This window comes from Canis lupus, chromosome 10, assembly GCF_011100685.1.
Source record: "Canis lupus familiaris isolate Mischka breed German Shepherd chromosome 10, alternate assembly UU_Cfam_GSD_1.0, whole genome shotgun sequence".
In the NCBI taxonomy this organism is placed as follows: Eukaryota; Metazoa; Chordata; class Mammalia; order Carnivora; family Canidae; genus Canis; species Canis lupus.
The window spans coordinates 33,060,946-33,088,771 of record NC_049231.1 but is presented as its reverse complement, the minus strand read 5'-3'; the positions used below and the strand labels follow the sequence as shown (position 1 = coordinate 33,088,771).

Sequence of the window (27,826 nt, the reverse complement as noted above, 5' to 3'; positions counted from 1 at the left end):
ACCAAAAAATAATTAATTAAAAGTGCTAAGTGTTAGGAGGGAAACAGCAGAAATAGAGAATAACGGGGCACGTAGTGTGATTGAGATATGGTGGTTAGAGGAGGTGGCTCCACGGGTGTGGCTCTGAAGTTGGAGCACATGTGATGGCAGGATTGCCTGGCAGGGGGGGAGAGGAATGCTCCAGTGGGCAGCAGCACCACGTGCCACAGCCCTGAGGTGTTTGTGCATCACCACACAGAGAACGGCCTGATTAATGGTAGCTCCTTTAGTGAGCCTTTATTCCCTAAACTCTGCCCTTTTCAAACATTATCTCAAGGAACCCTCAAACAGCTGTCCTCCTGAAGAGGCAGGTATTATTACACCTCCATTTTATTGATCAGGAAACTGAGGTTAATCTGCTGGCTTGCCCCAAGACAGTCAGGTGGTTAGCAGCAAGGCCAGGATTTGAATTAAATATATTTGAGTCCAGAATCCCAGACCTTAACCTTTAGTTGTTTTCATTATCATTAGAAATGGACCCAACTCACATATTCATATACTCTAGGCCTCAGACCTGGAAAGAATTCTACAGTGATTTAAATAAGAGTTCCTTGTGCTCAGGCAGTCTAGAGGTAAAAGGGGTTGTCAGTACTTACTTTGCCTGGAAATTCACAAGCATTAGGAGATGTTTAATGGCCATGTGTATCGGAAATCTTTTTTTTTTTTTTTCCATTTTATTAAAGACTTTTTTTAAAAAACATGCAAGTAAAGGAAATGATTCTGGAAATGTTTTTCTTTGCTTTTATCAGCTTTGTTCCAACTTGGTGGTTCCAAGTATTGTTCCAACTTGCAAACTGAAGTTCTACTTGTGAGGGCTTGCTGAGGAAACCACAGGTTGAATGTGCGTGTGAGCATGGGCACGTACATGCATCACATGCACAGTAATGAGCAATGGAGTCTTTGGGTTTTGTTTCCCTTTTCTTCCCTCTCAGTTGTTCATATTGTAGTCACCTGCAAAATGGATTGTAGTCACCTAAAAACCAAAAAGCAAAAAACAGAAAGCTAGACCATAAACTGCTTCAGAATGCATGTATATGAAAAAATACACATTGTAAGATGGCTGGGATTAAAGTTGTCATAGGCCCACAGACCAGTCCAAGCTCTAGGCCCATTGCTTCTCCAATGCTAGAGACACATGGGTTACTAAGCACAGAGCTCCTGCAAGCTCAGGTCAGAAGGCTGACAGATCTCTGGGCTTCATCCCGTTGTTCCCCAGGGGTCCAGACCAAAGGGGCTGGGAACAGCAGGGTTTGGTCTAGCCTCGGCCACCTTGGAGTAATTTTTTATAGAGCTGAGAAAAGAGACCTCCAAGAGAAAAGACTGTATGGGTCTTCTGAATTATGGACTGAGTTATGGTCTTCTGATTTCCTGAAATTGAATGTTCCGGAATTTCAAAACAGCTGCAGAACACTGCAGATTCATTAAAAAGAAAATAATGCGCAGGGGTTTTAACCTAACAACCCTTGAGCTAATGAGTTGATTGGCTTGGATTACAGGCATCTCGGACCGTGATCCACAGTGCAGATATCACATTCCAAATGCTGGAAGACTGGAGGAACGTGGACCTGAACAGCATCACCAAGCAAACCCTCTACACCATGGAAGACTCCCGCGATGAGCACCGGAAACTCATCATCCAGTGTAAGATGTTCCGCCGAGGATTGTGTCTTTTCTGTTTTTGCTTTTAAAAGAAAGAAAGAGAGAAAAAGTATCTTGGTAAATATTTAAGTGGCATTCCCACCCTGTCCTTCCCCCTAGGATCCCTTCCCTCTTATTGTTCCTCTTAAATGGGTCAGCCCAGATGGGAGGGCTAATTGATTTAAATGGACATGTGTCAACATTCCTGGGGAAAAGGGAGCCTGGTGCAACTGGGCAGCACACAGTGCCATGCAAAAGGGCCCAGATGTGATTCTCAATGCCAGGCATCTTTCCACAGGTGGTATAAAAAAAAATGAGGACAAAAGCTTGTTGCCTGTCTGAGTGTATGTCAGCCTGGAGTCGGCTGGATATACTACCTGGATTTCAGCAGAGGGTCACATGGGTCAGCCCACCTATTGGCAGGTGAACCTTTCAATCACATTCAATGGTTGAGAAGGGAGTGGATGGAGGTTTACTTCTGTGAACATATGTTCATGTCCCTGTGGACAAAGACACCAGGAATACTGCTGCAGATGGTCTCCGGAGCAGGTCAGGTGGGCTGTTCTTAGTAGCAGAGGTCATGAGGGGTCCAGAGAACACCACCATGCTCAGCGCATCTCTGCTGTTCCTCACGCGCCCGCCACAGCCTACTGCCCATGGCTTCCCACGCCCAGCGGCTCTGGATCCTTGAGGCTCTACTGGCAACTTCTTCACCTTGCTCAGCCTTCCTTTTTCATGCCTGGAGGGGAGGGGAGCAGGAGTGTGGGAACAGTGGGTCCACTCTCCTCCCACCAGCTCTCAGAAAGGCTGGTGCTGAGAATTGCTGGAGGTGGGGGGATACTCTCACCCTGTGAGTAAGGCGAGGGCCCAGACCCTGCATGGTAGCGGTCCCCCTGAGAAGTTGGGCCCATTCTCCTGAGAGCCCGAGGCCCCTCAGATTTCCAGCAATGCCTTCTGTTTGTCCTCCTGAGGGAACTTGCTCCAGCCCAGCTAAGCATGTGGTGTTTAGAAACAAGTAAGTTCCAAAAGATGCTCCTATTAGAGACCTCTTCCCGCTGAGCCCTTGTCACAAGCTACTGGCACGGCTGGAGCCTGAACCTGGACCTTCCCTGGGGCTTCTTTCCCAGAGCTCCATACTCGTTCCTTCCTCCTCAGCAGCCCTCAGCCTGCCTTCCCCTGCTGAGAACTCAGAGCTGGTCACTAAAATAAGAATCGGGCTCACAGGGTCTGCACAGACCTACCACACGCATGTTCTCATTAATTCTCTACACCAACCCCCACGGGGAAGACACACGCCACCCCCACGTGACAGAGGACATGACTCAGCCTCAGCCAGTGACCCTTACCCCGGGCAGCAGAGTGAGGCCTCAGACCTACGCCTGACCTCGGCTTCACGACTATGCGCTAGTGCTACTCACCTGGACGATCAGAGGAGACAAAAATTATGAGATGTGGGCAAGTTTCAGAGGCTGCGGAGTCTTTCTAAATTTTTGCAATTGTGCCTCCTATTCTGTTTGTCCTGACTCCCTGCCACAAGGCCGACAGCATGGGTGTCAGACCCCTAACAGCACTAGCCATATCTCCCATCACTGTGTCTTCAGGGTCTCACCCCAAGCCAGGCATGCACAAGGTGCCAGGAATGTCTGTGTGGGACCAGATGAGTAGAAACTCAGAATGATACGACTTCCAGTTCTGCTAACTCCCAGCAGCCTGAAACTCAGCTCTCTTCCCCATTTAGCACCTTCTGCGGAGGAAGAAGACATCCCCCATACTCACCATCACTTGCTTTAGGGACCAGGCTCTGAGCCTTTGCTGGAGCATCTCGGAGGTCACCACAGCCTCTCAAAGAAGGAACCTTCTGGGGTTTTCTCTTCAAGTTCTCTTAGGCCCGGAACAGGATGGTGCCCTTTAAAGCTATGATTGTACTCTTCCAGAGGAAGGGAGTGGTGAGGTTCAGTTCAACCCAGCTGGTACTTACTGAATGCCTATCTTAGGCCAGGCACTGTGTTAGAAGCTGGGAGAAAAGCGGTGACTGATATGAACATTGCTCTTCCCATATGGAGCTTACAGCTAAGGGCAGATCAGAAATTGTACAGGTAATTTACAAATGGCTGCATGTTACCAAAGAGGACAGCTGTAGGACACAGTGCCTGGAGGGTGGGTAGTGAGTAAAGGCACCAGCCCTCAAAGCAGGTGGCCTGGCAGACAGGGATCATCCCTGCAGCTTCCCCACTGCCCAGATGCCGGGAGGTAAATTCTTGAACTCAATAGTGTGCTATGCCCACGGTGTGCTGGGCAACTGTGTGCTGCACCCACTGTGTGCTGGGCCAACTGTGTGCTGTGTGCACCCTCCTTTCCTTATAACCGTTGTGCCAGGATCGTGAATCCGAGAAACCGCCAAGGAGCCGACACCGATGCAATCACATGATTTTCCTGGGTCCCACATAACCAGTTGACAAGCCTGTACATTCCTGCTTCAGGGGGTTTCCATCACCTCCATGAGATAGGTCCTGCTTAGGAATGCTCTACTTACCCTAAATTTAAAAATGCATGACCAGACATGAGCATGCTGATGAGAACGACTATGGTAGGAGCAGGGGATTGGGATGCCCCACAGACCCTGGCCCTGGTACACAGTGACCCTGGCTGCAGAGGCTCTAACATGGGGAGAACACGCAGAGGTGAAATGGGGTCAACGTGCACCATGTGCCCGGTATACCAGGTAGAGCTGGTGCAGCACCACAGTTGGGAGGCAAGCATTGGGTCAAAACCTGCCTCTGCTGTTTGCTACCTTTGAGACCTTCAGAAAGTCAGTCATCCGGGAGGGCCTCTGCTCCCTCATCTGTAGAATGGGGAGTGATAATAGTACCTGCCTCCTTGGGTTGTTCTTCTGTTCATTCAACAAACATTTGAGAAACTGCTGTCACATTCTCGGGGTTATTGTAGGGTTAGCCTGGCGTGTCCGTGCAAAGCAGTTAGGGAAGTGCCTGGCACGTGGCAAGAACCCAGTAGATGTTGGCCGTAAGCACTTTCTTCACCACTTCTGTTGTCATCACCTTCACTGACCAAAGCACTACAGTGCAGATGCACCAAATCTGCCATCAAGAGGAAAAGCACACACCAAACAGAAATCAGAGACATGGGCTCCAGTCCCTGCTCTGGCACATTCACCCTCTGACTTTGAGGGGGTCCTTTAATCTCACGGAGACATAGCTTTCTCCTCTGTGAAACGACACAGATACCAACTCAATGGACTTTTAAAGCCCCTTCTTATTCTAAACTGTTCTGAGCTCCCAGTCCCAGTCCCAGTGGCTAGTCTCTCGTAGCAGCCATCAACTCAGAAAAACAGAGCACATTGGCGAGGCCCGTGGAATGGGACAAGAACCCCTCAGATAAATGAAAACTGCAAAAAACAGTGTGGCTCTGAAAGTCTGACTTGATTTATTGAGCTCCACATGCAAAAAACAAAACAAAAAAACCCAAAAACACAAAAAGAGATGTTTCAGACTAGAGGTCACCACAGCAATGTCTGTTTTCTGTAGCACTTCACTAATGACATAGCCCTTCCAGATCTGGTTAGTTGGCAGGCAGCTGAAGACAGGTTATAAAGTGATACTGGTTATCCTCCTTCTGTTAATTTGTAAACTAAAGGCACAGAGATTGTTTCCTTTATGCTATGAACATCTATTAAGCATCTACTGAATGCTGAGTCCTAAGAGGCTGGTTGGGCTACTTGCCCATTATAGTTGTGGTTTGCAAGCATTGAATGATCAAATGAGCCATGCCATGGAGCGGAGAGCAAGGAGCAGTGATGCCTCTGTCTGTTCCTATGAACAAGCACATTCTGGACAATGGCTGTGTTCAGGGAAGGCCCCAGCCAAGAAAGATACCTGACAGAGAACTGACACGGGAGATGCCCCGGGACTAAAACACAGCATTAGTGATGCAGCAGAGGTGGCATACAGGTGATAAAGTGTTAGGAAAGCACGGAGGACAAGTGATGGGTTCTGCTGGTGAGGGGCTTGGGGAAGGGGATTTCACAAGAGGGCTCATGTCAGCTGAGCCACGAGGAACCAGACAGTCCAGGCAGAGGAAACCGCCCGAGAAAAGTAGGGAGTATGGAGGGAATGGCTAGTTATACGTGGTAGCCAGGCTTTCAGGGGGCTCACAGGCTGCAAAGATGAGCCTGGAAAAGTAAGTTGGGGCATATTTTCTAAAGTCTGAATGCACTGTTAAGACTGGAGTTCCATTTTATTCCTTTGTTCTTTTAAGATGTGTCTGTGTGTAGACACAACTACAGTGATGTGGGGGGGGGCTCTCGTTTGTTTGACAGTGTACCAGGAGTTCGACCACCTCCTGGAGGAGCAGTCTCCCATCGAGTCCTACATCGAGTGGCTAGACACCATGGTGGACCGGTGTGTTGTGAAGGTTGGTAAGCTGGAGCGGAAGGAGCAGCCCTGGTGCTGTGACCCACCACTCACCCTTGTGGCCTTGGGGAGATACAGAGCCCCACAATGAGCTATCTCAATGTTCCCCACCAGCCACGGAGCCCTGGGGTTCCAAGGAGAGACCTGGGCCCCCTCTGGAGTGGGGGTTGCAGGAGGCAGGACCGTGAGGCTCCTTCCCCTGCTTCAGCCAGGTCAGCATCTCTCTTATCTGCTGTGTACCTTGGGACTTGACATAAGGTCTCACTTTTTAAATTGTATTTCTTCCAGAAGAAGCGTAAAGTCAAAACCATTGTTCCGTAGCCTTGAACTCAGGAGACCCATAAGCCTTCCTACCATTTTTCAGAGAGATGGTAATACCAAAAGGTTAAGTTGACCACTGTTGAAGCTGTTCACTTTCTTGTAGGTGGCTGCCAAGAGACAAGGGTCCCTGAAGAAAGTGGCACAGCAGTTCCTCTTGATGTGGTCCTGTTTTGGCACAAGGGTGATCCGGGACATGACCTTGCACAGCGCCCCCAGCTTCGGTAAGGCTGCCCCAACCTGCCCAATATCCAGATACTTTTTCTCTGGGCTTCGTGCATGAAGTATCCACCTCTCTAGACTCAGCCATGATCTCACTTACTGTCCTGGGCTCACAAGGCCATCACCCTTAAACATATCTTATCTGGAAGGAGCCAACATCGTTGGGCCTCGCAGGGAGAGAGATGGCATTGTGTGCTAAAGTGTACAAACCTGACAATGGAGGTTCTCACCCAGAGTATTCTTAGAGTTTAAAGAGGAATTAAAAGCAGTGGTTGTACTCCCTCTTTGCCAGGTGCCCCTAGTAAACTCTGTGTCCAGGGACGATTTTGCAGAATTCCATAGTGTGGACTTCCCGAGAGTGGGAACTAGAAGAAGTCTCTGAGTTAGAACATTTGCATACGGTCCATTGACACTCCAATAGTGGGGAGAGTGTCCAAAGGTTTCTTTGACAGTGTGCCCCAGTCAGATCCCTAGAAAAGGACTTTTATTTTTTCTCAAAGACTATTTACTTGAGACAGAGAGAGCACGAGCAGGGGGGAGCTGCAGAGGGAGAAGGAGAAAGAAGCAAGCTCCCTGCTGAGCAGGGAGACAGACACAAGGCTCCATCCCAGGACCCAGGATCATGACCTGAGCCGTGGGCAGACACTTCACCGACTGTGCCACCCTGGCGCCCCTGGAAAAGCACTTTTATGTTCACTTTCCCTTTTGTTTTACTGCTCCGCACCTCCCTCCCCAAGCGTGTTCCTACTGCTTCCAGTGTAAAGGGACTTGAAATCTCTGCCCAGGGACGGTTATACTCGTCTGCAAGCAGGAATCCAACCACCAACTTGGGGTGAATCCTGTGCTACATGCTGGGACATTACTACTTTTCACTGGAAAGAATGGAGTATGCATCAAATCCAAGTCATTATTAGCAAAGTGAGGAGAAACTTGAAGGCATGATCCAGACATTTGAAATCTCAGAACACTTTGGCCTCAAATTTTGAGGCATTCCAGCAAAGGGCTGTTGGTAGATTTTCTGGGTAATTACTTCAGTTCACCATTTCACTTTGCAAGTAGAGATGTGGTTTCATTTCTCATTACCTCCAATTAAGCCAACCAGCTCTGGGTTTCGCCTTGGGTTTAATTTGACACTTTTCCATCCAGCTTTTTATAGTCTTGTCACCATTTTCCAGTTGTGCTATACAGAGAAGCGAGTATGTGGTAAAACAAAGGCAGCACTATTTTTTCTAAACAGCTCTGTCCCTGAAAGACTGTGTTTCCCCAATTGGAGAAGTGTTTTGTTGTGGATTTCTTTAATCTCAGCATTGGGAAGTTCTCTGCCCTGGCCTGCCCCATGGCTACAGATGGAAATTCTCTTTGAGCCGTGTATGGAAATGCTCTGGCGACTGCTACCTGGGCAGTGCCATGAGGCATGGCGTTTTGATGGCTTCCAGTTCAACATAGTTAGTGTTAGCACATGTTACCTCTGGTTCTGGGAAAACCATTCGTGCATAGCTGCTTTCAGTTAAACAAATGGTTGAAAAATGTTTGCGATTTGTTCACTGCTTCAGAATCAAAGAATCAACAATGTCACACCCAAGCATAGCTACACATGTCCACAAAGCAAGCATCCTTTTTCGCTTTGCCCCATATTCTTCAGCGTGTCAATTCTAAATCAGTTTATGTAGACTAATTGAGCCACTTCATTCAACAGGGAAAATAACTCACTTGGCAGTACTCTTTGAAATTCAATTGTTTTCACTAAGTTAACAACATGATAAGGGAAGTTGGGAGAGTACCACAGTTAGGGTTCTATGAAAGGATTGCATTTATGACCAAGAAAAGTCTTCCTAGAAATGTATTTCTTTCTTTTTGAAGCATGCACTGTTTCAGGATATACCAGAAACAGGCAAATGGCAGAAATGGTCACAAAGCTTTTGGAAAGGGCGAGGAGATATTTAACCCAATTTCACTTTTACAGTACTTACCAGCCCGACGTGGGTGGAAATAGTACCTGTTCCCAAGTCCATTTAGCAAACTGTCTGCTGTGGTCCTGCTCATCCGACCCATTGTTGAGTTTTGCAGCTTGGGGTGACAGGCGAGTTGAAAGACTCCCGGCAGACAAAAGCCCAGCTCCCCCTTTCCGCCTGTACATGTCAAAGACACAGTTGGTGGTTGTGTTTGGGTCATGTGTTCCCTGTATAAAAACAGCTAATTAGGAAAAAGAGCCCTCTGTTCGCGGGCCCCCTCCCCCAGCCATAGGGGCCGCTCTATCTGTCTTCTCACTCCGCACGATCCCAGGATCCCAGGCCCAGCGGCGGGGCTGCTTGCGTGGCTGAGGGTGGGGAGCATCCCGGGGCCCCTACACCTCTGCCCAGAACAGCCCCCTTCAAAGGTAGTTGACTCCTTTCTTCTCCTTAATTCCTTTTCATTCCTTTCTTCCTAATTCCTTCTCACTGAAAGAGCCTATACTGTGAACTAAAGTAGCCAGACATTCTTTCTTTGCTGCCAGCAAAAATTAGCCCGCAAAGGTAGGCTGGCAGGCCATGCGCCTTGAGCCCGCAGAGCTCAGGAAAATTGAGTCTCTGCTTCTCAAAGTCACACACCCCGGCGTATTTCCTGTTGCCTGCCGTGATTTCAGCTCAGAGGACACCTGGGTACCAAGTCAGTGCAGGTGCCTTTAGCCCTTTACTCTGATTTTCACCAGAGGCCCCCGATTTCACTGTCAGGAACGTCTGGAGGCAACAGCAGTTCCTGGAAGCACTTCGGCATCAAATGGTTTGAAAACCCACCCCCGGTTTGCCCACCAAGGGGACAGGATGGCACGTGGCCCAAGTTTTCACCTGCTCGTGCACTTGTTTTCTGGCTCAGTGCTGTAGCCCACAGGCTGGGGAGGGCCGAGGAGGCCACACAGGAGCAGGCCTGTCAGGGACCCACTCCCACAGGCGGGAAGGCCATGTCAGAGGCCTCCAGACTGCTTCTCCAGGCGTAGGTGACCTGGCCTGGCTGTTAGAGAGGGGACTTGCCCATGGATGCGCCACAGACTGTACCAAGCCCCCTGGAATCTTCCATGCTAGAGCCCCTGCTCCTTCCACTAAGCCACCACCTCGTCTAGCTTTCTTCAGTTAAATACTACTCATAAAAACAACATTTACTGAGAACCTGGAATGCACAAGGCACAATATTGGTCATGTTCTTATTTAATTGTTGCAGCAACCTGTGAGGCCTGAGGTAGAACATGAAGCAAGGGCAGGATAATGCTGTTTATTATAACAAATACTTATGAAGCAGGCACTGTCACTCAATCCTCACATTAACTCTTCAAGGCAGATAATAATAGTTGGAAAGGAGCTTGGAGAACTAGAACTTTCTTTCCAAGATCAGTATGGCAAGGGGCAGAGCTCAGCTTGATGACCACAAGACCTATGCTTTTTCAGTTTCCACAACTCAGACAAACACCCTGGGCTCAGATGCAGGGCACCAAAAGAAGAGACAATTTGTTTAATCCTCACTAGTTTTAAAAAATCTATATTGATAGATTTAAAAAAAATTTTTTTTGAAGATATAAGAGAACAGAATATCATGAGTAATAAGGGATGCCAGAAATAATACCTTTCAACTGTTGAAAACAAAGAACTGTCAACCATTATTCCAGATTGAGGGCAACATAAAGACATACTCAGTTCTACAAAGACTAAGAGAATGTGGCCCCATAGAACATCACTTAAAAGCACTTAAAGGATGCATTTCTGCAAGAAGAGAAATAAAGGTCCAAGATACAAGAAACAACCATGTTCTAGTTATTTTTGCTGTGTAACAAATTACCCCAAAGCTTAGTGGCATAAAATAGTCCTTGCATTATTTATATGTGTGGATTCTGTGGGTCAAGAATTTGGACATGGCACAGCAGGGATGGCTTGTCTCTGCTGTATGATGTCTGGAACTTCTGATGGGAACACTCAAGGGCAGTGGTGCATGGAGAGCTGGAGGCTGAAATCACCTGGAGGCTTCTTCCTTTATATGTCTGTGCTTGGGTTTGGATAACTTGAAAACCGGACTGCTGCGATCTGTGGGCACTCCTTGTCACTCTGTTTCCACACCGCATGGTGGCCTCTGAACAGTTAAACTTCTCACTGTTCTAGGGGGGAAGCCACACGCCTTTTATGATCCAATCTCAGAAGTTAAAGTGTTACCTCTTCTTTATGGCAAGATAAAAGAAGCGTAGAAAAAGGATGGTAAACAAAAAACATAAAATAGGATGCTAGAAATAAGATCAAATAACAATTGTAGTAGATGTGAAAGTCTCTTCCTTCTAAAAACATCAGGCATAAATGTTTTAGGCAGCTTTTACTAAACTTGTAAGAAACATAAAATCCTGGGACACCTGGGTGGCTCAGTGGTTGAGCGTCTGCCTCTGGCTCAGGGCGTGATCCTGGGGTCCTGGGATCAAGTCCCACATCAGGCACCCCACAGGGAGCTTGCTTCTCCCTCTGCCTGTGTCTGCCTCTCTCTGTGTCTCTTATGAATAAATAAATACTTTTTTAAAAAGCATAAAACCTTTAGTTAATGAAAATGAACATGAAAATTTATGTTTCAGGCAATACAAAAGGAAAGCTATACAGCTCATGAAGCTAATATCTAGATTATGAAGCTAATATAACTTCAATTTCAAAATCTTGGAAGAATGATAGACGAAAAGAAAACTCTGGCCCAACCACACATAAATATAGATGAAACATCGTAAATAAAATACTAGCAGATCAAATCCAGCCACAAATTTTTTAAAATCATGATTAATAAGGTTTATGGCAAGAATTCAATTATGATTCAAAGTCAGAAAAATTAATTAACATACAATGTTAATAGTAAGTGAGAAAAAATAGTGAGAAAAATCATATGATCATCTCTATAGATATAGAGGGAAAAAAGGATTTGATATAATTCAATTCTCAAGTCTGATTTAAGAAATTCTTAGGAAACTAGGAATAGAGGGGAATTTACTTAATATGTTTTAAAGGGCAACCAAAACTCTGCAGTAAACATCACACTAACTGGTAAAACTCTAGAAGTTTTCCCACTCAAATCATGAAGTCAAGAATGTCTTTTAACACTGTTTCTAATAAATATTGACTGGAAGTCCTAGCCAATGCAATAAGAAAAGGAAGAGAAATATAAGGATTGGAAAAGAAAACTCAAAATTGCCTTTAATTATAGATGTCATGATAGCTGACAAAAGATAATCTACAAACTAATAGAACAAGTAAGAATTCAACCAGATTGGGGATCCCTTGGTGGCTCAGAGGTTTAGCACCTGCCTTTGGCCCAGAGCGTGATCCTGGAGTCCTGGGATCGAGTCCCATGTCGGGCTTCCGGCATGGAGCCTGCTTCTCCCTCTGCCTCTCTCTCTCTCTATGTCTATCATTGGCAAAAAAATAAAAATTTAAAAAATTAAAAAATCATTGGCATTCTGAGCACTAACTAGAACCTAATTAGAAAATATAATTGGGGATCCCTGGGTGGCGCAGCGGTTTGGCGCCTGCCTTTGGCCCAGGGCACGATCCTGAAGACCCAGGATCGAATCCCACATCAGGCTCCCGGTGCATGGAGCCTGCTTCTCCCTCTGCCTGTGTCTCTGCCTCTCTCTCTGTGTGTGACTATCATAAATAAATAAAAAATTAAAAAAAAAAAGAAAATATAATTGAATGTGTATATATAAAGTATATATTAAGTACATACTAATACATAATAAGTATATATCATAGTATATAAAAATACATGCATATACCATTCAAAATAACAAAAGAAACTAAAAGATAATTATAACATAATTCTAACAAAAATTGTTTGAAGATCTTCCAGGAAAAAATTTTAAAATATTATTGAAATATACCCTATTCATATTTGGAAAGAATCAACATCAAGGAGAGCTTCTTATCAATTAGTACACAAATTCAGTAGAATTCCAGTCCAATTCTTAGCTTTTTTCCTTTGATTATGACAATATGATGTTAAAATTCATGTGGAAAAGAAAAGGTCAAGACTAATAAAGACATTTGGAAGATAAAGAAAAACAAGATGTCTACAGCTTCTGAAAGGAAACATCTTAAGGGCGGCAGGAAGACCTTAAAACTTTTGGAGGAAAATAAGGAATGATATCTTTTGGACCTTGAAATTGTAAATTATTTATTTAAAAAGGCACCAAAAAAGACCAATAATAAAGAAAATAGTGCAAAAATGAACTACATTTGGATTTCAAACCTGTATTTAACAAGCACACCATAAAGTTAAAAGATAAAAGCCACCAAAAAGGAGAAAATATTTTGCAGTGCATATAACAAAGGCTTAATTAATATCCTGAATATAAAATAAACCCCTCTAAATTGTTGAAATACCCCAATAAAAATTCACATATCCCAATAATATTCAAATTCAACAGAAAAATGAGCAAAGAATATGAATAAGTGATTCACAGAAGGGGAAATTCAAACGGACAATAATCCTTTGAAAAAATGTGCACCTTTCTAGTAATTAGAGGAATGCAAATTATAAAAACAACAGGATAACATTTCACACCCTTCAGATTGGCAAATATCATATTTCCTAGACCACCTGTAGGAATGTAAAAAAATTTTGGTCAGCGATTAGTCACTATCTCATAAGGCTAAATATGCAGGTGCTCTTGGACCCAGCAGACACAAGAAAACGGGTACAGGAAATATTCATTAGAGTCAGTTTCCAACAGTGGAAAATTATAAGCAACCTAAATTCCATCAAAATGAGAATGGAGGGATCCCTGGGTGGCGCAGCGGTTTGGCGCCTGCCTTTGGCCCAGGGCGCGATCCTGGAGACCCGGGATTGAATCCCATGTCGGGCTCCCGGTGCATGGAGCCTGCTTCTCCCTCTGCCTGTGTCTCTGCCTCTCTCTCTCTCTCTCTCTGTGACTATCATAAATAAATAAAAATTAAAAAAATAAAAAAAAATGAGAATGGACAAGTAAGTTGTGGTATATTCAAAAGGTGGCTGTCCGACTAGAGCTGCATGCATCCATGGGGATGGAAGGTCAAAAGCAAGTTGTGGCCTGCTCTGTAAAGTAGAATGCCATTTACATCAAGTGTGAAAACAGAAAATAACACCATATGTTATTTATGGTTACATAAATATATGGAATAAGAGTAGAACAAATAAATACCTAATTCAAGTCAGTGATTACCTGAGGGGATGAACACCAGGAAGCAGAGAAATCCAATTAAGGAAGACAACACAGAGGCTTCATCTTTATCTTCAATTAAATAACAGATCTAGTTCAAACAGTAAAATAATAAGATACCATAAATCTGGGAGTTGAGTACACTGCCATTCATTTTAAAGCTCTGTGTACTTTTCTATATATTTTAAATTGTTCATAAGAAAAGAGAAAAACTTTGATTCTATGTAATGTGATCAACTATGTTAACACGTTGTGACAGCAACTAAAACCTCCTTTGTCCATGTCCTAATACCTTTTTCCATAACAGGCTAAGATCCCGACTCTGTGGCTTTAGGCAAGTTGTCTAAACCCTCTGTGCCTTCCTTTCTCCATGTATTAGTTGAAGATAATAATACCTGCCTCACAGTGTTGCCGGAAAGAGAGTTTGTCACAGTGCATATGATACATGGTGCTTGTGCATTTGATTGGTTGATCTAACAAATAGTCATTGAGCCTCTACTCTGTGCCTGGCACTGTTGTATGGAGAACAGTGGGAAGAAAACCAGATAAACATCTGCACTTATGGAGCTGACAGTCTAGTGTAAGGACACATGGATACAGACAAGTTATGAAGTATGGGGAACGGTGAAAAGTACGGGAGAGAAATAAAACCGGGAATGTTAGATATAACTGCCTCTCTCCTGTCTGTCTTTGATGTTTCCCTCTTCCTCCCTCCATCTGTCACCTTCGCCCCCCCCCCTTCAGTCTTTTTGTATTCCCTTTTTCACTTTGCCCTCTTCATCTCCTTTGACTGCTCCCATAGCCATGACCCCCCACTCCCAGCAATGAACTATTTGTTGCCCAGATATCTTAATGATTGACTTCTGCTGTGCAGGACCCTGTAGCCTCTGTGGAGTTAGGGACTGAGCTTTAAGTTTCTTTTGTACTCAGAGCACTTAGCACAATAGTAGGCAAGTCGTAGCTCTACAAACTCTTCAAAGGGTGATTGAAAATTATCAAACCAGTTGGATCAGAACCATTAAGGAAGAGAGCTTGAAGCCTGAATCAACACTTGCCCTGGCATACTGGCCTCCAAGCCCAGATCTGATGTTTCTTACTGTAAGGTCTTGGGCAAATTTTTTTACCTCATCAGATCTTTTATTTCCTCATCTATAAAAGAGAAGGGCCTATAAATGATCTCCAAGGCGTCTGCCTGTGATAAAACTACTAAACCCACTTTCATTTATCTAGTTTTCCATTCTAATTCATTGTTCCACAGTGTGTTTCTATCCTTCTATCTTTGCTGACCTAGAGCAACATTGCAGCAAATATTTTTCCATTTTTAAGTATTTGATGCTATTTTTTGACCTCTTTCGCCGAATGAGCAAAACAATCCAATCATGATATGATACCCTATGAGATCTTAAAACATTAGGAGCAATAATCAGTAGTGACCATTCATTAAACATCTAGTGTGTCCTTTTCCTGGTTATGGTTAGTACTTCTGTAACCAAAACAAAGGGATGAACCGTCCTCCTTTTAGAGAGCTGTGTTGCACAGTGATTGAAGAACAATTCCAGAATCAGATGGTCTTGGTTGTTCAAGTCCTGGTTCTGCCAGTTCTTAGTTGGGTGACATTGGACACTTAATTCACCTCTCTAAGTCTCAGTGTTCTCCTTTGCAAAAGGAGAGTATTGCTCATCTCCTATACTTGTGATGAGGATTAAGTGTGATAATGAACCTGCACATTTACATAGAGCTACACAGATAATGAATCTGTCACAGAGCAAGGGCTCAAAAAATGGCTGATTTTGTTTTTAACATTTACTAGGAGTAACTCATCCAGAGTCTGAGTTACTAAGTGGCAGAGCTGGATCTCAACCTGGCAAATAGATCCAGCACCCATGCAGTTCCCAACAATGCTGTACCTCCTCAAAGGTTCACTGGACCTTTCTGGGGGAAGTGGATGGAAAGTTGAGTTTTGGAGACGGCATCTCACAGTCACTTAGCATAATCTGATCCTTTCTGAATTCCAAATCGACACAACACCCTGGGGATGAAGGAAGAATGTGGAGAAAATATAGGACAAGGACCCTAACCTGCAGCTTTGTGACACCAGGATTGGAAGTTGTGGCAGGCTCTGAAAAGTGGGGGTATAGGAATTGGTGTGTGTGACCTACTGGACACCCATTGGCCTCAGAGTTAAGCCAAGGATTTTCTTATATAGCTTTTCTGGATCAAAAGAATCAGTCTATCTAAAATGAAGGGTGTGTATGTATGTGTGTGTGTGTGTGTGTGTGTGTGCACGCACGTGCAGAAGCCAGGTACAAATGAAAAGAAAATTGATACATTCCACCAATAAGGTGGAATTAAAAAGAACATTGATGAATTCCCCTAAGGAGATGTCATCCAGTTACCCCCAGCTAGCCCCCTTCACCTTATTTCTTACAAGTATTATGCACTAGCCTGTTGTTTAACTGCAGTTATAGCCCATCACCCTATTCCCAAGACTTGAAAAGGCATAGGTCCCAACTCAAAGGGCCTTTCTGGGACTTAGTCTTTGATTTTCCCATCTGTGTTGTGTGCAGACTGGACTGGATGATCTATAGGGGAATGGGAACAGATTTTGGAGCCAGCCCAAACAAACTGAGGTTAATCTGTACCTACTCTTAAGGGAGAGACTCCTTTCCTGTTCCATAAGGGAGGATAGTACCACCTATCCTGGTTTGTGGTAAAGAGGAGATGTGTGTTAAGGACTTAGAGTTTTGGCACAGAGTAAGCATCCAGTGAACCATGACGACGATGCTGATGATGACTATGACAATGATAATTGTCACGGTGATGATGATGATGGAATAACAATATAAGTAATACCAGAGGGTCTTACAGGTCCTCTGAAAAAGCAAACTAGAGGGAAATGGGAAGAGGAGGTCAGCTGTATGTAGGTGGGTGAGAAGTTTTGGACATTTCATGGGAAGCAGAATATCCACATGGAGTTGTCCCCTTGGGAGTTGAAAGCATGGGACTGGAGATGAAAGTTTGGCCCCTCTGGCTCTGGCAATCCTGAGACTTGATTACAGCAGACAGTAATTGAGCCCCTTCCACATGGGGATCATTCCACTGCCCATGGTGACAGCAGAACATACAGGAAAAGATGGTTTTGAAATAATGTATTATAATTTGAATAATATTACATACCTTACAGGTGGTTATAGAGATTAAATTAGAGAATATAAGACTTTGAGCATAGAGACTGGAACTTTGGAAAAATCTTTGAGAGGATTGTTTATATATATTTAACATATATATAAACATATATATTTAACATATATATAAATATATATATATATGTTATAATATATAATATATATATTGTTTATATCCCTTTTTATGAAACAATCTAAGTATTAAGAGTACTATTTGAGAATACCATATATTTGCAATCTAATATCTTTTCTTTTTTAAGATTTTATTTATTCATGAGAGACACACAGAGAGGGGCAGAGACACAGGCAGAGGGAGAAGCAGGCTCCCTGTGGGGAGCCCGATGTGGGACTCCATCCCAGGACCTCGGGATCACGACCTGAACCAAAGGCAGATGTTCAACCACTGAGCCACCCAGGTGCCCCTCTAATATCCTTTCTAAGAACCATGTGTTAGGGGCATCTGGGTGGCTCAGTGGTTGAGCATCTGCCTTCGGCTCAGGTCATGATCTCAGGGTCCAGCGATCAAGCCTGCTTGGCCCTCTGCCTGCTGTTCCCCCTGATTGTGCTCTCTATCAAATAAATAAATAAAATCTTAAAAAATGTTAAACAGAGCTCTCAGAAACATTTAATGAAATAATTCAGTTGTTGCAAATTTTAATTTTCTGGAATTATGTCAGGTACATTGGTATAGGAAACTAGAAGGCAAAAATCCTTGCCATGGACATCCTTAAAGTCCAATCGGGGAAATAAGACATACTTGTGGAAGAGATAAAAATGAAAGACACTATGTTAATACATGCTGAACAAAGTGAGTGGTGCTTAAATGAGGATGAGGCCATTGGGTCTGTGAGGACTCAAAAGCATTTGGACAGATAGCTCAATGGGTGCCATTTTTGATGAGCCAGATTGAGCAAGGAAAAGACTCACTTGCTACAAAGTGTTAGTGACGCTTACCTTATGTCAAGCACTAGGCTAGGTTGAGGATACAGCAAAGAAGAGCAACTTTTGACCATGCAGAGATGATCATGGAGTGGGGAATGAGAGTCTTGAACAGAGCATTGAAGCCCAGTGTAACACAGGCTGTTGACCAGGTGAAGGGGTGTACATGATCTGTCATGACTTACCTTTCTGTTTGGATCTTCTCTCACCAGGGTCTTTTCACTTAATTCACTTGATGTTTGATGACTACGTGCTCTACCTGTTAGAATCCCTGCACTGTCAGGAGCGGGCCAACGAGCTCATGCGAGCCATGAAAGGAGAAGGAAGCGCTGGTAAGCCAGCGTTTCAGTGGGAATTGCCCTAGTTGGCAGTTTGATTTGTATCCTTACTTCCATACTCTGTAATTCTTTAGCTCTATATTCCAAAGAATTTAGTTATAGTGGGCAGGCCAAGTGGTGTTACCAATCATGTCTTTTTCTTCTTTAGAGTGGGCACGTGTGTGTGTGTGTGACATTGCCTTGCATGTCATGATGGGAGTGCAAAATCATCAAAGGGCTTTAAGCAGAGGGGTGGCATGACATAGATTAGAAAAAATATTTCCATTTTTAAAGTCCTTCAAAGACAACTTGCCTTGACCTTTGGCTTTGAGGTCCCACCCTTTCTCTACCCATAGCAGAAGTCCGAGAAGAGATTGTTTTGACAGAGGCTGCCCCGCCGACCCCTTCACCAGTGCCATCATTTTCACCAGCAAAATCTGCCACGTCTGTGGAAGTGCCACCTCCATCCTCTCCTGTCAGCAACCCATCCCCTGAGTACACTGGCCTCAGCACCACAGGTAAGGAGAGGTCTCCCACAGGCTTTGAGTGAGGAGTTGGTATTTAAAGCAAGAGCTTAAAAAAAAAAAAAAAAAAAAAAAAAAGCAAGAGCTTTCTGGGAAAAACATTCCATGCCTCAACCTCCCAAAAACAATGCCAAGTATTAGCCTGGCTTTAGAGATGCCTTGCAGTTACTCATTTATCCGTACGTACATATTCCTCATACTTCAGCTTTCAAGTTGGCAGATTGAGTACATGATAAAATCGCCACCCCTCCCCAACTAAGCCACTGAAATGATTAAAATGACATAAAACTTAAATTAATACACAGCCATTCTTTCTTGAAAATGAGAAAGGAAACTCTCTGTGAACCAGAAATTGAAAGACATCTCTGGAAAATGGGACAGCCAGGAAGCCATATGCTAAAACATGAAAACCATATCAAGGCGGGGGCGATGAGCAAGGTACAGACTAATGCTACGGGGTTCCCCAGGAGGCAGAGACTCCCTCTGGTGGGAGGCACTGAGGAAGACCTCACAGAGAAGTGGATCTTCATTTTAACTGTGGAGCAGAAGGGCCTTCCAGGCAGAGGGTGGTGTGAACAGATATACAGGGGTGGGGATGTGTGGGGCCTTCTCAGGGCACGGGAAACTTTGTCTAAAATGTAGGAGGTCCACGAAGGGATCTCTTGAGGCTGGACACATAAACTGGAGTCACATCCTGAAGGATCTCGAATATCAAGACACGGTTCAGAAATGGAGAAGAAGTGATCCAAGGATAATAATAACTAGTTGCTAAGGTCCAGTGTTACTGGGCAAAATTGTCTCACAATAACACTGTGAGGTTGTGGAGGAGAAGTGAAGGGTGAGAAAGCTTAAATCTCTTGTTCTGGGCACCACAGTCACTCAGCCATTCAACAAATGTCCTTAAGACATTGCTCATGAGACTTGTGGAAATGATACTGTGTATGTGGAACATTCAGTAAGTGTTAGCTAATATATAACACATAGTGTGCGTGCATGTGCGTGCCTCCAGAGCAGTTCATGTGGTTGCTGTGGGGATCAGACGAGGTAAGAAAGGCCAAAGTGCTTTGCTTACAGTGAGGTGCTAACCAGATAGAAGGGGTTACTGTGATTAATGCCTAGAAGGTGAAGGCTCCCACCGAGTGCTATGGGGACCAGAGGAAGCAGCTCTCCCTTCCTACCTCGACTTTCCCTTCCTACCTCGACTTTCCCTTCCTACCTCGACTCTTACAGACAGGAGGGAAGCCTGCAGGAGAGAGGGGACACTCGAAGGCAGCCTTAGAAGCTGAGGAAGAACTAACAGGAGAGGAAGTGAAGGCAGAGACCTTCTGCTGGATGGGCCCTGGGTAGGGCCTTGGGGAGTAGAGGGGCTCATGAGACTGTGATAATCCATTCATCATCATCTGTCCTTCCAAACCTGCTTAACTGGTCTCCCAACTCCAAATCTGGCTTTCCATTCCCTCAGTTTCTGTATCAGAATAGGCTAAGCCACTGTAACAAAGAGATGCAAAATGTACGGAGTTAACACAAAAGAAATCAATATCGTGCTTGCAGACAGTCCTGGCAGGCTGTTTAGGTCAGAGAGGAGGCTCTCTTTAATGCAACGATTTGGAAACACTTGTTCTTTCAATATTAGGTTGCACCATACCCCAAGGTAGTGGTGTTCAAAGTGTGGTCCGTGGACCAGCAGTATCTGCATCTCCTGGGAATGTGTTAGAAACACTCCTTATCAGGTCCCATCACAGACCTTCTGAATCAGAAACTCTAGGGGCAAGGCTCAGAGATTTGCTCAACAAGCCTCCAGTTGATTCTGATGCACACCAGCTCAAAGACCACAGCCTTAGGGCTTTGTCTAGTCTGCAGCCAGCTGGCAGAAATAGAAGGTGGGTACAGAGAGGAAAGCCCACTATCTCAAAGGCTCTGGCCTGAACATGGCATGTGTCACTTCTACTTATATTCCACTAGCGAGGACTTAGTCACGTGGCCTCGTGTAACTGCAGAGAAAGGCTGGGAAATGTAAGGTAGCATGTCCCCAGGGAAGGAGGAGCAGATCTGGAGAGACAGCCAGTGTTCTCCACCACACCTCCCAAGCCAAATCTTAAGGATCCCTTTCTATCCAAATCTTAAGGATCCCTTTCTATCCCATCCCACCACTGCCATCTATTCGGGCCTTTCCACCTCTCATGGATATCCAGCGGACTCCCAGAGCTGGTTACCCGCTTCCACGCTTGGCTGTCCACTTTCTCACTGCGCACTGGGCTAATTTTCTAGAAGCTGTGCCTCCTCCAAGTGCTGGGGCATGGTCTACCACCTTCTCCCACTGCTCCACCTCTGGGGTTCTCCTCCTCCCACCTCTGCCTGATGAAATCCTACACATCTTCTTCGTTGCCCTCACCCTCCAGGTTAGAATTTTCCTCCAGACCCTCACAGCATGCTTGGGCTTACTTATATCCTGGTTCTACTTAGAATAGAACTGTTTTCAGAATAGAATAGGGACTAAATTGTACGTTTTTGAAGACCAAATAAATAGGGTGAGACTGCCTTAGTTAGGCTGTTGTCTTTACCCATTCATTCACTTACACATCTATCCATTTATTCAATAAATATTTCTCGGGTGGCTCCTGTGTACTAAACACTTCAGGTCCTTGCCTCCTGGGAGTTTATTATTTAGAGGCTAGGGTTCCAATAACCAAGCTGGCAGTCACAAATAATGTGATGAGTGCAAAGTTGAGCTGATTTGGGAGAAGGGAATAGAGGAGCACAGGAGGAGGCTGTGTATCTGGAGGGTCTGGGAAGGCTGAACAGTGCAAGGGAAGATAGTCTGGGCAGAGGGAGGGAGTAAGTAGTACAAAGATCTGGAGGCAGGAGAGCATGTCATAAAGTCTATATTCTAGGAATCTTGGATTAATTCCTTGCCTCAGATTTCCTTTCTCTCCAGGGCTAGTGGAGAGGGAATGAGCAGGTGCTTAAGGACCTATAACGGAAAAAAAAAAAGAAAAAAGAAAAAAAAAAAGGACCTATAACGTGCCTGTCTCTTCTGCACTTTCCCAGGGGTGGAAACTGGCCAATAACCTCAGCGGTCCTTTGTTGGGGACTGCCAGGGAGATTGGATTCTTCAGAGTATTGAGAAGTAGGGCGGTCAGTAACTGGCACTGGATGGGCGTTGATTTCACTTTGGGTACCATAGCTGGAGAGCCCTCCTCCTCTGTGGAAATTTACATCTTGGCATCGCATCTTTGTTTACATGGATGCACCTGGAATCATGTTTCGTCTCCACTTTGAGGAGGAAGAACACACCCCCTCCCTCACCCTCCCATTTTCCCTCCATAGTGGGCTGTTGTGTCTCCTGCTTAGGGGGCCTGTTCCCAGATCTTCACCCACTCAGGGGTCCTTCCAAAGCTGTGCGTGAAGCCACGAGCCCCAGGCTCCCACCTTGGTAGGGAAGGAACCAGGCTGGTAAGGACGGCTCTCGGCCTCACCCCTGTCCCCCCTCCCCGCGGGAGACACGTGAGCCAGTTGGTGATAACATGCTTACTGTGAAAATAAACAGGGAAATCATGCAAATCAAACAGTCCTGCATTGTGGAGCTGAAGTGGTTTGGGTGAGAGAACCTCCCTGCAGCGTAGCAGCTTGTCCGGCAAGGAGACTGTAAGGGAAGAGGGGATGGGCTGGCTGCAGAGGCCAGGATGTCTAGGACCTCTTTATAATTCTCGTCCAGTTAGTGAGTCTGCTGGCTTTCCTCACAGCTCTGGGGAGGCCTCAAGGTGTGGCAGGTGTGATAGTCAAAGCCACAGGAATATCATAAATGTGTTCAGAGATTTCTGTGCAATGTGTTCAAGAGTCATAAAAGTAGCTTCTTAGAAATACAAATGCAAAACAGGTTCTCTTCAGATGATCGTAACCTTTGAAGATTTTGGCACATTCCTGCTTTGTTCTCAGACATCTCTAGGGGGCATTAAAAATGTCATCCTAGATAAAACTATGTGTAATATTTTTCTCAAGTACCACTCTTGAAATATCCCACTGCTAAATTGGATTGGATCTTGGCATGCATGTGGGTCATGGTCGTGGAAGAGACATATACATAATTTCCTAACAACATGTATGGTTTTATAGATATTGTATTATAAAGCACATTTATCCATGATGCACACCAAGATATTAGGAAGTATACTGTGGTAGATTTCTTGAATTTGGAGATTTGTACAAATATTTCATTGACCAATATTGTGAATTGGAAAACAATTAATGTGTATCTTATAAAATGCATTTGCCATGTTTCTGTTTTTTAAAAAGTAACTCAACATATGGTCTTCATGCCCAGTTAATTTTTATTTCTGTCTTAAAATTACTGGTTGATTTATAGACCATGACTTTCCAAAAAGGATCTGAAGTGATTAACAATTTAAAAAAAAAAAAAAAGTAAAAGCAAATTTTTAAAAAAGGACCCAAACCAGGAAGCAAGAAATAAGTAAAGAAGTGGGGGAAATTAAACAAAATAACCCCTGCTAAAAACAGTTTATTGTATGTTAAATGAAGTCTGCCACCTGGTTATTTTGCTAGTTCTCTAGTGTAGCCTGAATATCATGGCTCTGATGATCAAGTTCAAGTTCGAGTCAAGGCCAATCAGGTGTCTGTGACTCTTCCATATATCAGTGTCTCACTTTTGACAGACACTTCCCCATTTTTCAGCTGCGAAAAAGAGAACAGCATTATGTCTGCTTGGTAAGCACGAAGAGAAAATTAATTCATTGCACATAATCTTTTGGCATCCTTTGGTACAAGCCCTAGTGAATACAAAGTCGAATATTATAGATAATGAGTTATGACTTACCAGGAAAACAGCCACTGCTTATCTATGGCTCAGTCCCATTCTATGTCCATACGTACGTGTGTTTCTAAATGTGTTTTCTAGGGACTGTTTGTATTAATTGTTTTTAAGGGCTGGGTGGGGGTGGAAGAAAGTGAAATGAAAGGCATATCAGGCACCTGAAATTGAACCTGATAGTGGCATGATCAAGTGTATGGCAAGGCCATGATACGTGACTGGGTAAAGGATTCTGCTTTAACAGATTTCTACAAGGTAAAGATGTAGCCCATTTATCCATTTTCTTCCCTAATTTGTGAGCTTGCCATCTCACTCTTGGCCCAACAAAGTTCAGAAACCTTGATTTTTATTAAGGAAAATTGTCCTTTTTCTCCTCAGGAGCAAGGCAGGTGGTGTCAAACTGACCGGGCCCACCTGACACAACATCGGGCTGCAATTCTTTAATGTCATTTAACACAAACGGTAAAGCTCCCGCTGTGTCCTGGTGAGGCCTTGGAAGGGCCCTAGGACCTGGTTTATGATGTCATTGGAGGTACTCCCTCCTTTAGCAATGACAATAAAAGTTAACTATTAAACTCAATGTTTTCACCTTCCCACCATGGGTTCCCTGCAACACAAAGCCAGCAAATTAAATCATTGAGATGCTAGGATGCCTAGAGAAATAAAGGCAAATTCCTTATAAATGGCCCTCACTGTAGAACATCTGGCCTGCCCACCTGCATTTTCTCTACATGGGTTGAGGATGTAACAAACGTAACTGGCCCCTACTCTTTCCCAATAACAAAAGCTCAGTTATTCTGTGAGCAGCTAAAAACAAGGGGGACCTGGTGGACACGGCAGCCCTGCCCCAGAGCCCACGATGACTCATTACAGTCCTTAGAGTTGTCATTGCAGAGAATTCCTCCTCCATCCCTGCTGCTTCCTTGTCTCCAAAGGAATGGATTTGGGAGATACAAGCTGGGGCCGTAAACAAATTGTTGAATCTCTTCTTGACTTTACATCATCAAGGTTTTGGCTTGGTGTTGGGGCCTTCAAATTTGCTCATCCATTCTTTTGTTGACTTCTTTTGTGTCTACTCTATGCTGTGTCCTGGGGGCACAAAAGTGAAAAAAAAAAAAAAAAACAGGTACAGTCGCTGCCCTCGTGATACTTCTATCCTAATGGGTAAGAGAGCCAATACAGAAATAAACTACCAGGCCAATAAACCATTTCAAATAGTCATAATGAGAATAGTGTGCTAGGAAATGATCAGGGAAGGCCTCTCCGAGGAGGCAGCATGTATCCCAAGACCTGGAATATCACATAAAGTTTGGGGAGATGAAGAGAACATTCTAAGTCATGGGGAGCAGCATGTACACAGGCCTGAGGCAGAGAAGAGCCTAGTGTAGTGAGGACTAATGTATATAAATAAGGGGAAAGTAGCAGCAGGGGATGGGTGCGGAGGTAGGCAGGGCCAGATTTTGAATTAGCATCTCTCTCTGGGAATGGAGCCATTTGCTGCTTCCCGTCAGTTTTGTCAGATTTCAGTCAGGGAGCTACTGATAGTCACCCAAACAGATGCGGTTTTCAACTTCAGTGAGTATTCTCCTTAATTAAGCATTATTCCCTTGAGGGTAGACGGTAGCCAATGGGGGACAGAGCCATGGATAGCCAGTGGGATAAATATACATGTGCAGCCTTTTCCTGTCTCAGTCTTGAAGGCTACATGAAATGTTTGTTTAGTAGCAAATACTCTAAAGGAACACTGTTCAAATAGAATTTTCTGTGATGATGGCAACTTTTTTTTTTCTTAATTGAAACTGTCCAAAACAGTAGATCCAACCACAAAGGGGCTATTGAGCACTTGAAATGTGGCTAGTGCAGTTAAAGAACTGAATTTTTTTGTTGTATTTTGTTTTAACTCACTCAAATTTAGATAGCCATCTGTGGCTAGTGGCTACTGTATAGGAAGCTCTAGAATCTAGACATACTTAAAGGAGCTTATTTCTCAGGAAAGTACCAACAAAAGGCTTAGGTTAGATCAAGACCTGAGCAACATTCGCGATGGTTCATAGAATCCTAGCAGGGGAAAAGGTTCAAACAGTTACGTTCAAGTCTGAAGGTAGGGTATGGCCAGGTAGCCTGGAAAGTAGCCTGAATTTCACAAGTCTGTGCCAGAACCTCACAACTTCTGACCTTTAATGGCTCTCAACAGGCAGCTTGTGTAATAGGAGGCAATGGGTTAGAGAGCCTTGGTACTCAAACTGTGGTCCATGGACCAAGAGCATTATCATCATTTAGAGGTAGAATTGCTGGTTCAACTCCCAACCTACTGAATCAGAATCTGCATTTTAACAAGATCTCCAGGGATTCAAATGCACATCCAAGTGTAAGAAGCAGCTGTTGTTGTGGAAAGGCTTTGGCGTTGGGTGGGATCTGGGTTCAAATCCCAACTCTGCCACTCATCTGAGCAAGTCTTGGGCCTCAATTTTCTCACCTGAAAAAAGGAGGCAATACTGCCTACTTCAAAAGGTTATCGTGAAGATTCAGTGAGTTAGTGTATACATAGCAGGAGGTCTGGTTTATGTTGTGTGATTACTCATCCATTCCTTCATTTACTCAACAAGTCATTCCTGACCACCTGCTATGTTCTAAGCACCCTTTCCTACCCTGTGTTTAAAATCCCTTCCAGGAAAAACAACAACAATAACAACTCAGGGGAAAAAAACCTTTTGTTGGGGATGAGAAGGAAAGAAAATCTTCCTCTCCTGCAGTTTTAATACTAGAACATGGACAACATTTATCTTTAGAGGATTCTCAGATCTTTGGGGATCTTCATAGAATTCTCAAAGCTCAGGGGGCTTTCTCCACGATCCTCAGACTTTTAAGTGAGGGTGGGCGTACGGGAAGGGGAGAGTAAAAGAAAGATGTAGGAATGAGGCACCAGCGGAAGGTTTGTTACTGTTTTACCAATAAGTAAGCATTAGAGCAGTCTTAAAAATTAGGCACAAACTGTTAACTGCACACATTTTCTTTTATTAGTTCACTTAAAAAAAAGCAGCAGCAATTCTCACCTGGAGGTCCCCCTGATAGGAAAGGGAATGTAAGGGGTGTTCTTTGCTGGTCCTCAGGCAGAGGGTTTCTCACCCAAGCCAGTAGGTGTTAATCTGCTTAAGCCTGCCTGAGTGGGTCTGTTGGATTGCTGGCACATGGCCATTTAGGCGTTTTGTTTCCCAGACCACAGGAGCCCATTTTTCCAAGAGTTCCACTAGCTTTTTGTTTGATAACGCCTACTTCTAACAGCATTTACTCCTTCAACAACAATTTCAAGGAAACAAAAATTTACTGAACACCTACTATTTGGCAGACTCTCTGTTGGGGATACAGAGATGAATGAGCAGTTGCTGTGCTCCAGGAGCGCATACAAAAGTAACTTCTACTGCATTCTCTCAGGTGTTGGCTATTATCACTATGTCTTCCTACTGCTTGGGGAAAAAGAGAGATCATTTGGCTTCCTTGGCTGCCTCCGTTTAAATACCCACTGACCTCACTGCACTCTCCTGAGGTCCCAGGGGCTTGAAGGGTTAATTACTTGCTTGCTGTGCCTCATTCATCCGTCTCCCATACTTCCCACCCTGCTCCAAGTCCTTCTCCAATTGTAAAATTTGTTTAATATATTTTAATAATGTTTTTCTTTTCATGGAGACAATACACATTCATTATAGAAAAATACAGATAACTAACAAGAAGAAATGTTTTTTTTTAAGGTTTTATTTATTTATTCATCAGAGACACAGAGAAAGAGAGAGACAGAGGCACAGACACAGCAGAGGGAGAAGCAGGCTCCATGCAGGGAGCCCGACATGGGACTCGATCCCAGGTCTCCAGGATCACGCCCTGGGCTGAAGGCGGCGCTAAACCACTGAGCCACCCGGGCTGCCCAGAAGAAATATTTAAAGCCTTCCTCAGTCCCACCACCTAGAGATAAACTATTTAATAAAAAAAAAAAAAAAAAAGATACTTTTAAAAGTTTTAACTATAATATAATTTCATATGGAGTGCAAAATATAGAGGTGGGCAGTCATGCATAATCCAATCATCTGGGGCATGATCATGTTGGAATTTTGTCTTTCCAGTCTTCTTGCAGTTACTATAAATGATGCCTAACAGCCTGCTAGAGTCATTATTTCTTTGTATATCATGTACATGTGCAAACCAGGAAAG

At 44.2% G+C, this 27,826-nt stretch overlaps 1 protein-coding gene and 1 long non-coding RNA gene across 10 annotated transcripts in view; one reads left to right on the top strand and one right to left on the bottom strand.

Moving 5' to 3' along the window:
* RFX4 (regulatory factor X4) overlaps positions 1-27,826 on the top strand; it is a 162,553-nt gene that overhangs the window by 120,534 nt on the left and 14,193 nt on the right. For 4 of the 5 annotated variants that reach the window (XM_038550786.1, XM_038550789.1, XM_038550788.1 and 1 more), the window contains 5 exons: positions 1,536-1,680; positions 6,011-6,105; positions 6,529-6,646; positions 18,170-18,289; positions 18,631-18,792. In XM_038550786.1, coding sequence (XP_038406714.1) covers positions 1,536-1,680; positions 6,011-6,105; positions 6,529-6,646; positions 18,170-18,289; positions 18,631-18,792 — 640 coding nt within the window. The remainder of the gene's footprint in view (positions 1-1,535; positions 1,681-6,010; positions 6,106-6,528; positions 6,647-18,169; positions 18,290-18,630; positions 18,793-27,826) is intronic. The other variant, XM_038550787.1, reaches the window with a different exon arrangement.
* Positions 3-16,559, bottom strand: LOC111097676. Of its 5 annotated transcripts, none has more exons than XR_005365687.1 (6): positions 16,480-16,559; positions 13,837-13,924; positions 8,615-8,823; positions 3,454-4,772; positions 2,055-2,416; positions 3-1,720 (listed from the first exon to the last, which is right to left on the bottom strand). It is a non-coding gene; the product is annotated as an uncharacterized LOC111097676 (long non-coding RNA). The 5 variants fall into 5 exon arrangements; XR_005365689.1 differs by having other exon boundaries at positions 2,055-2,177; XR_005365686.1 differs by having other exon boundaries at positions 2,055-3,691; positions 4,547-4,772.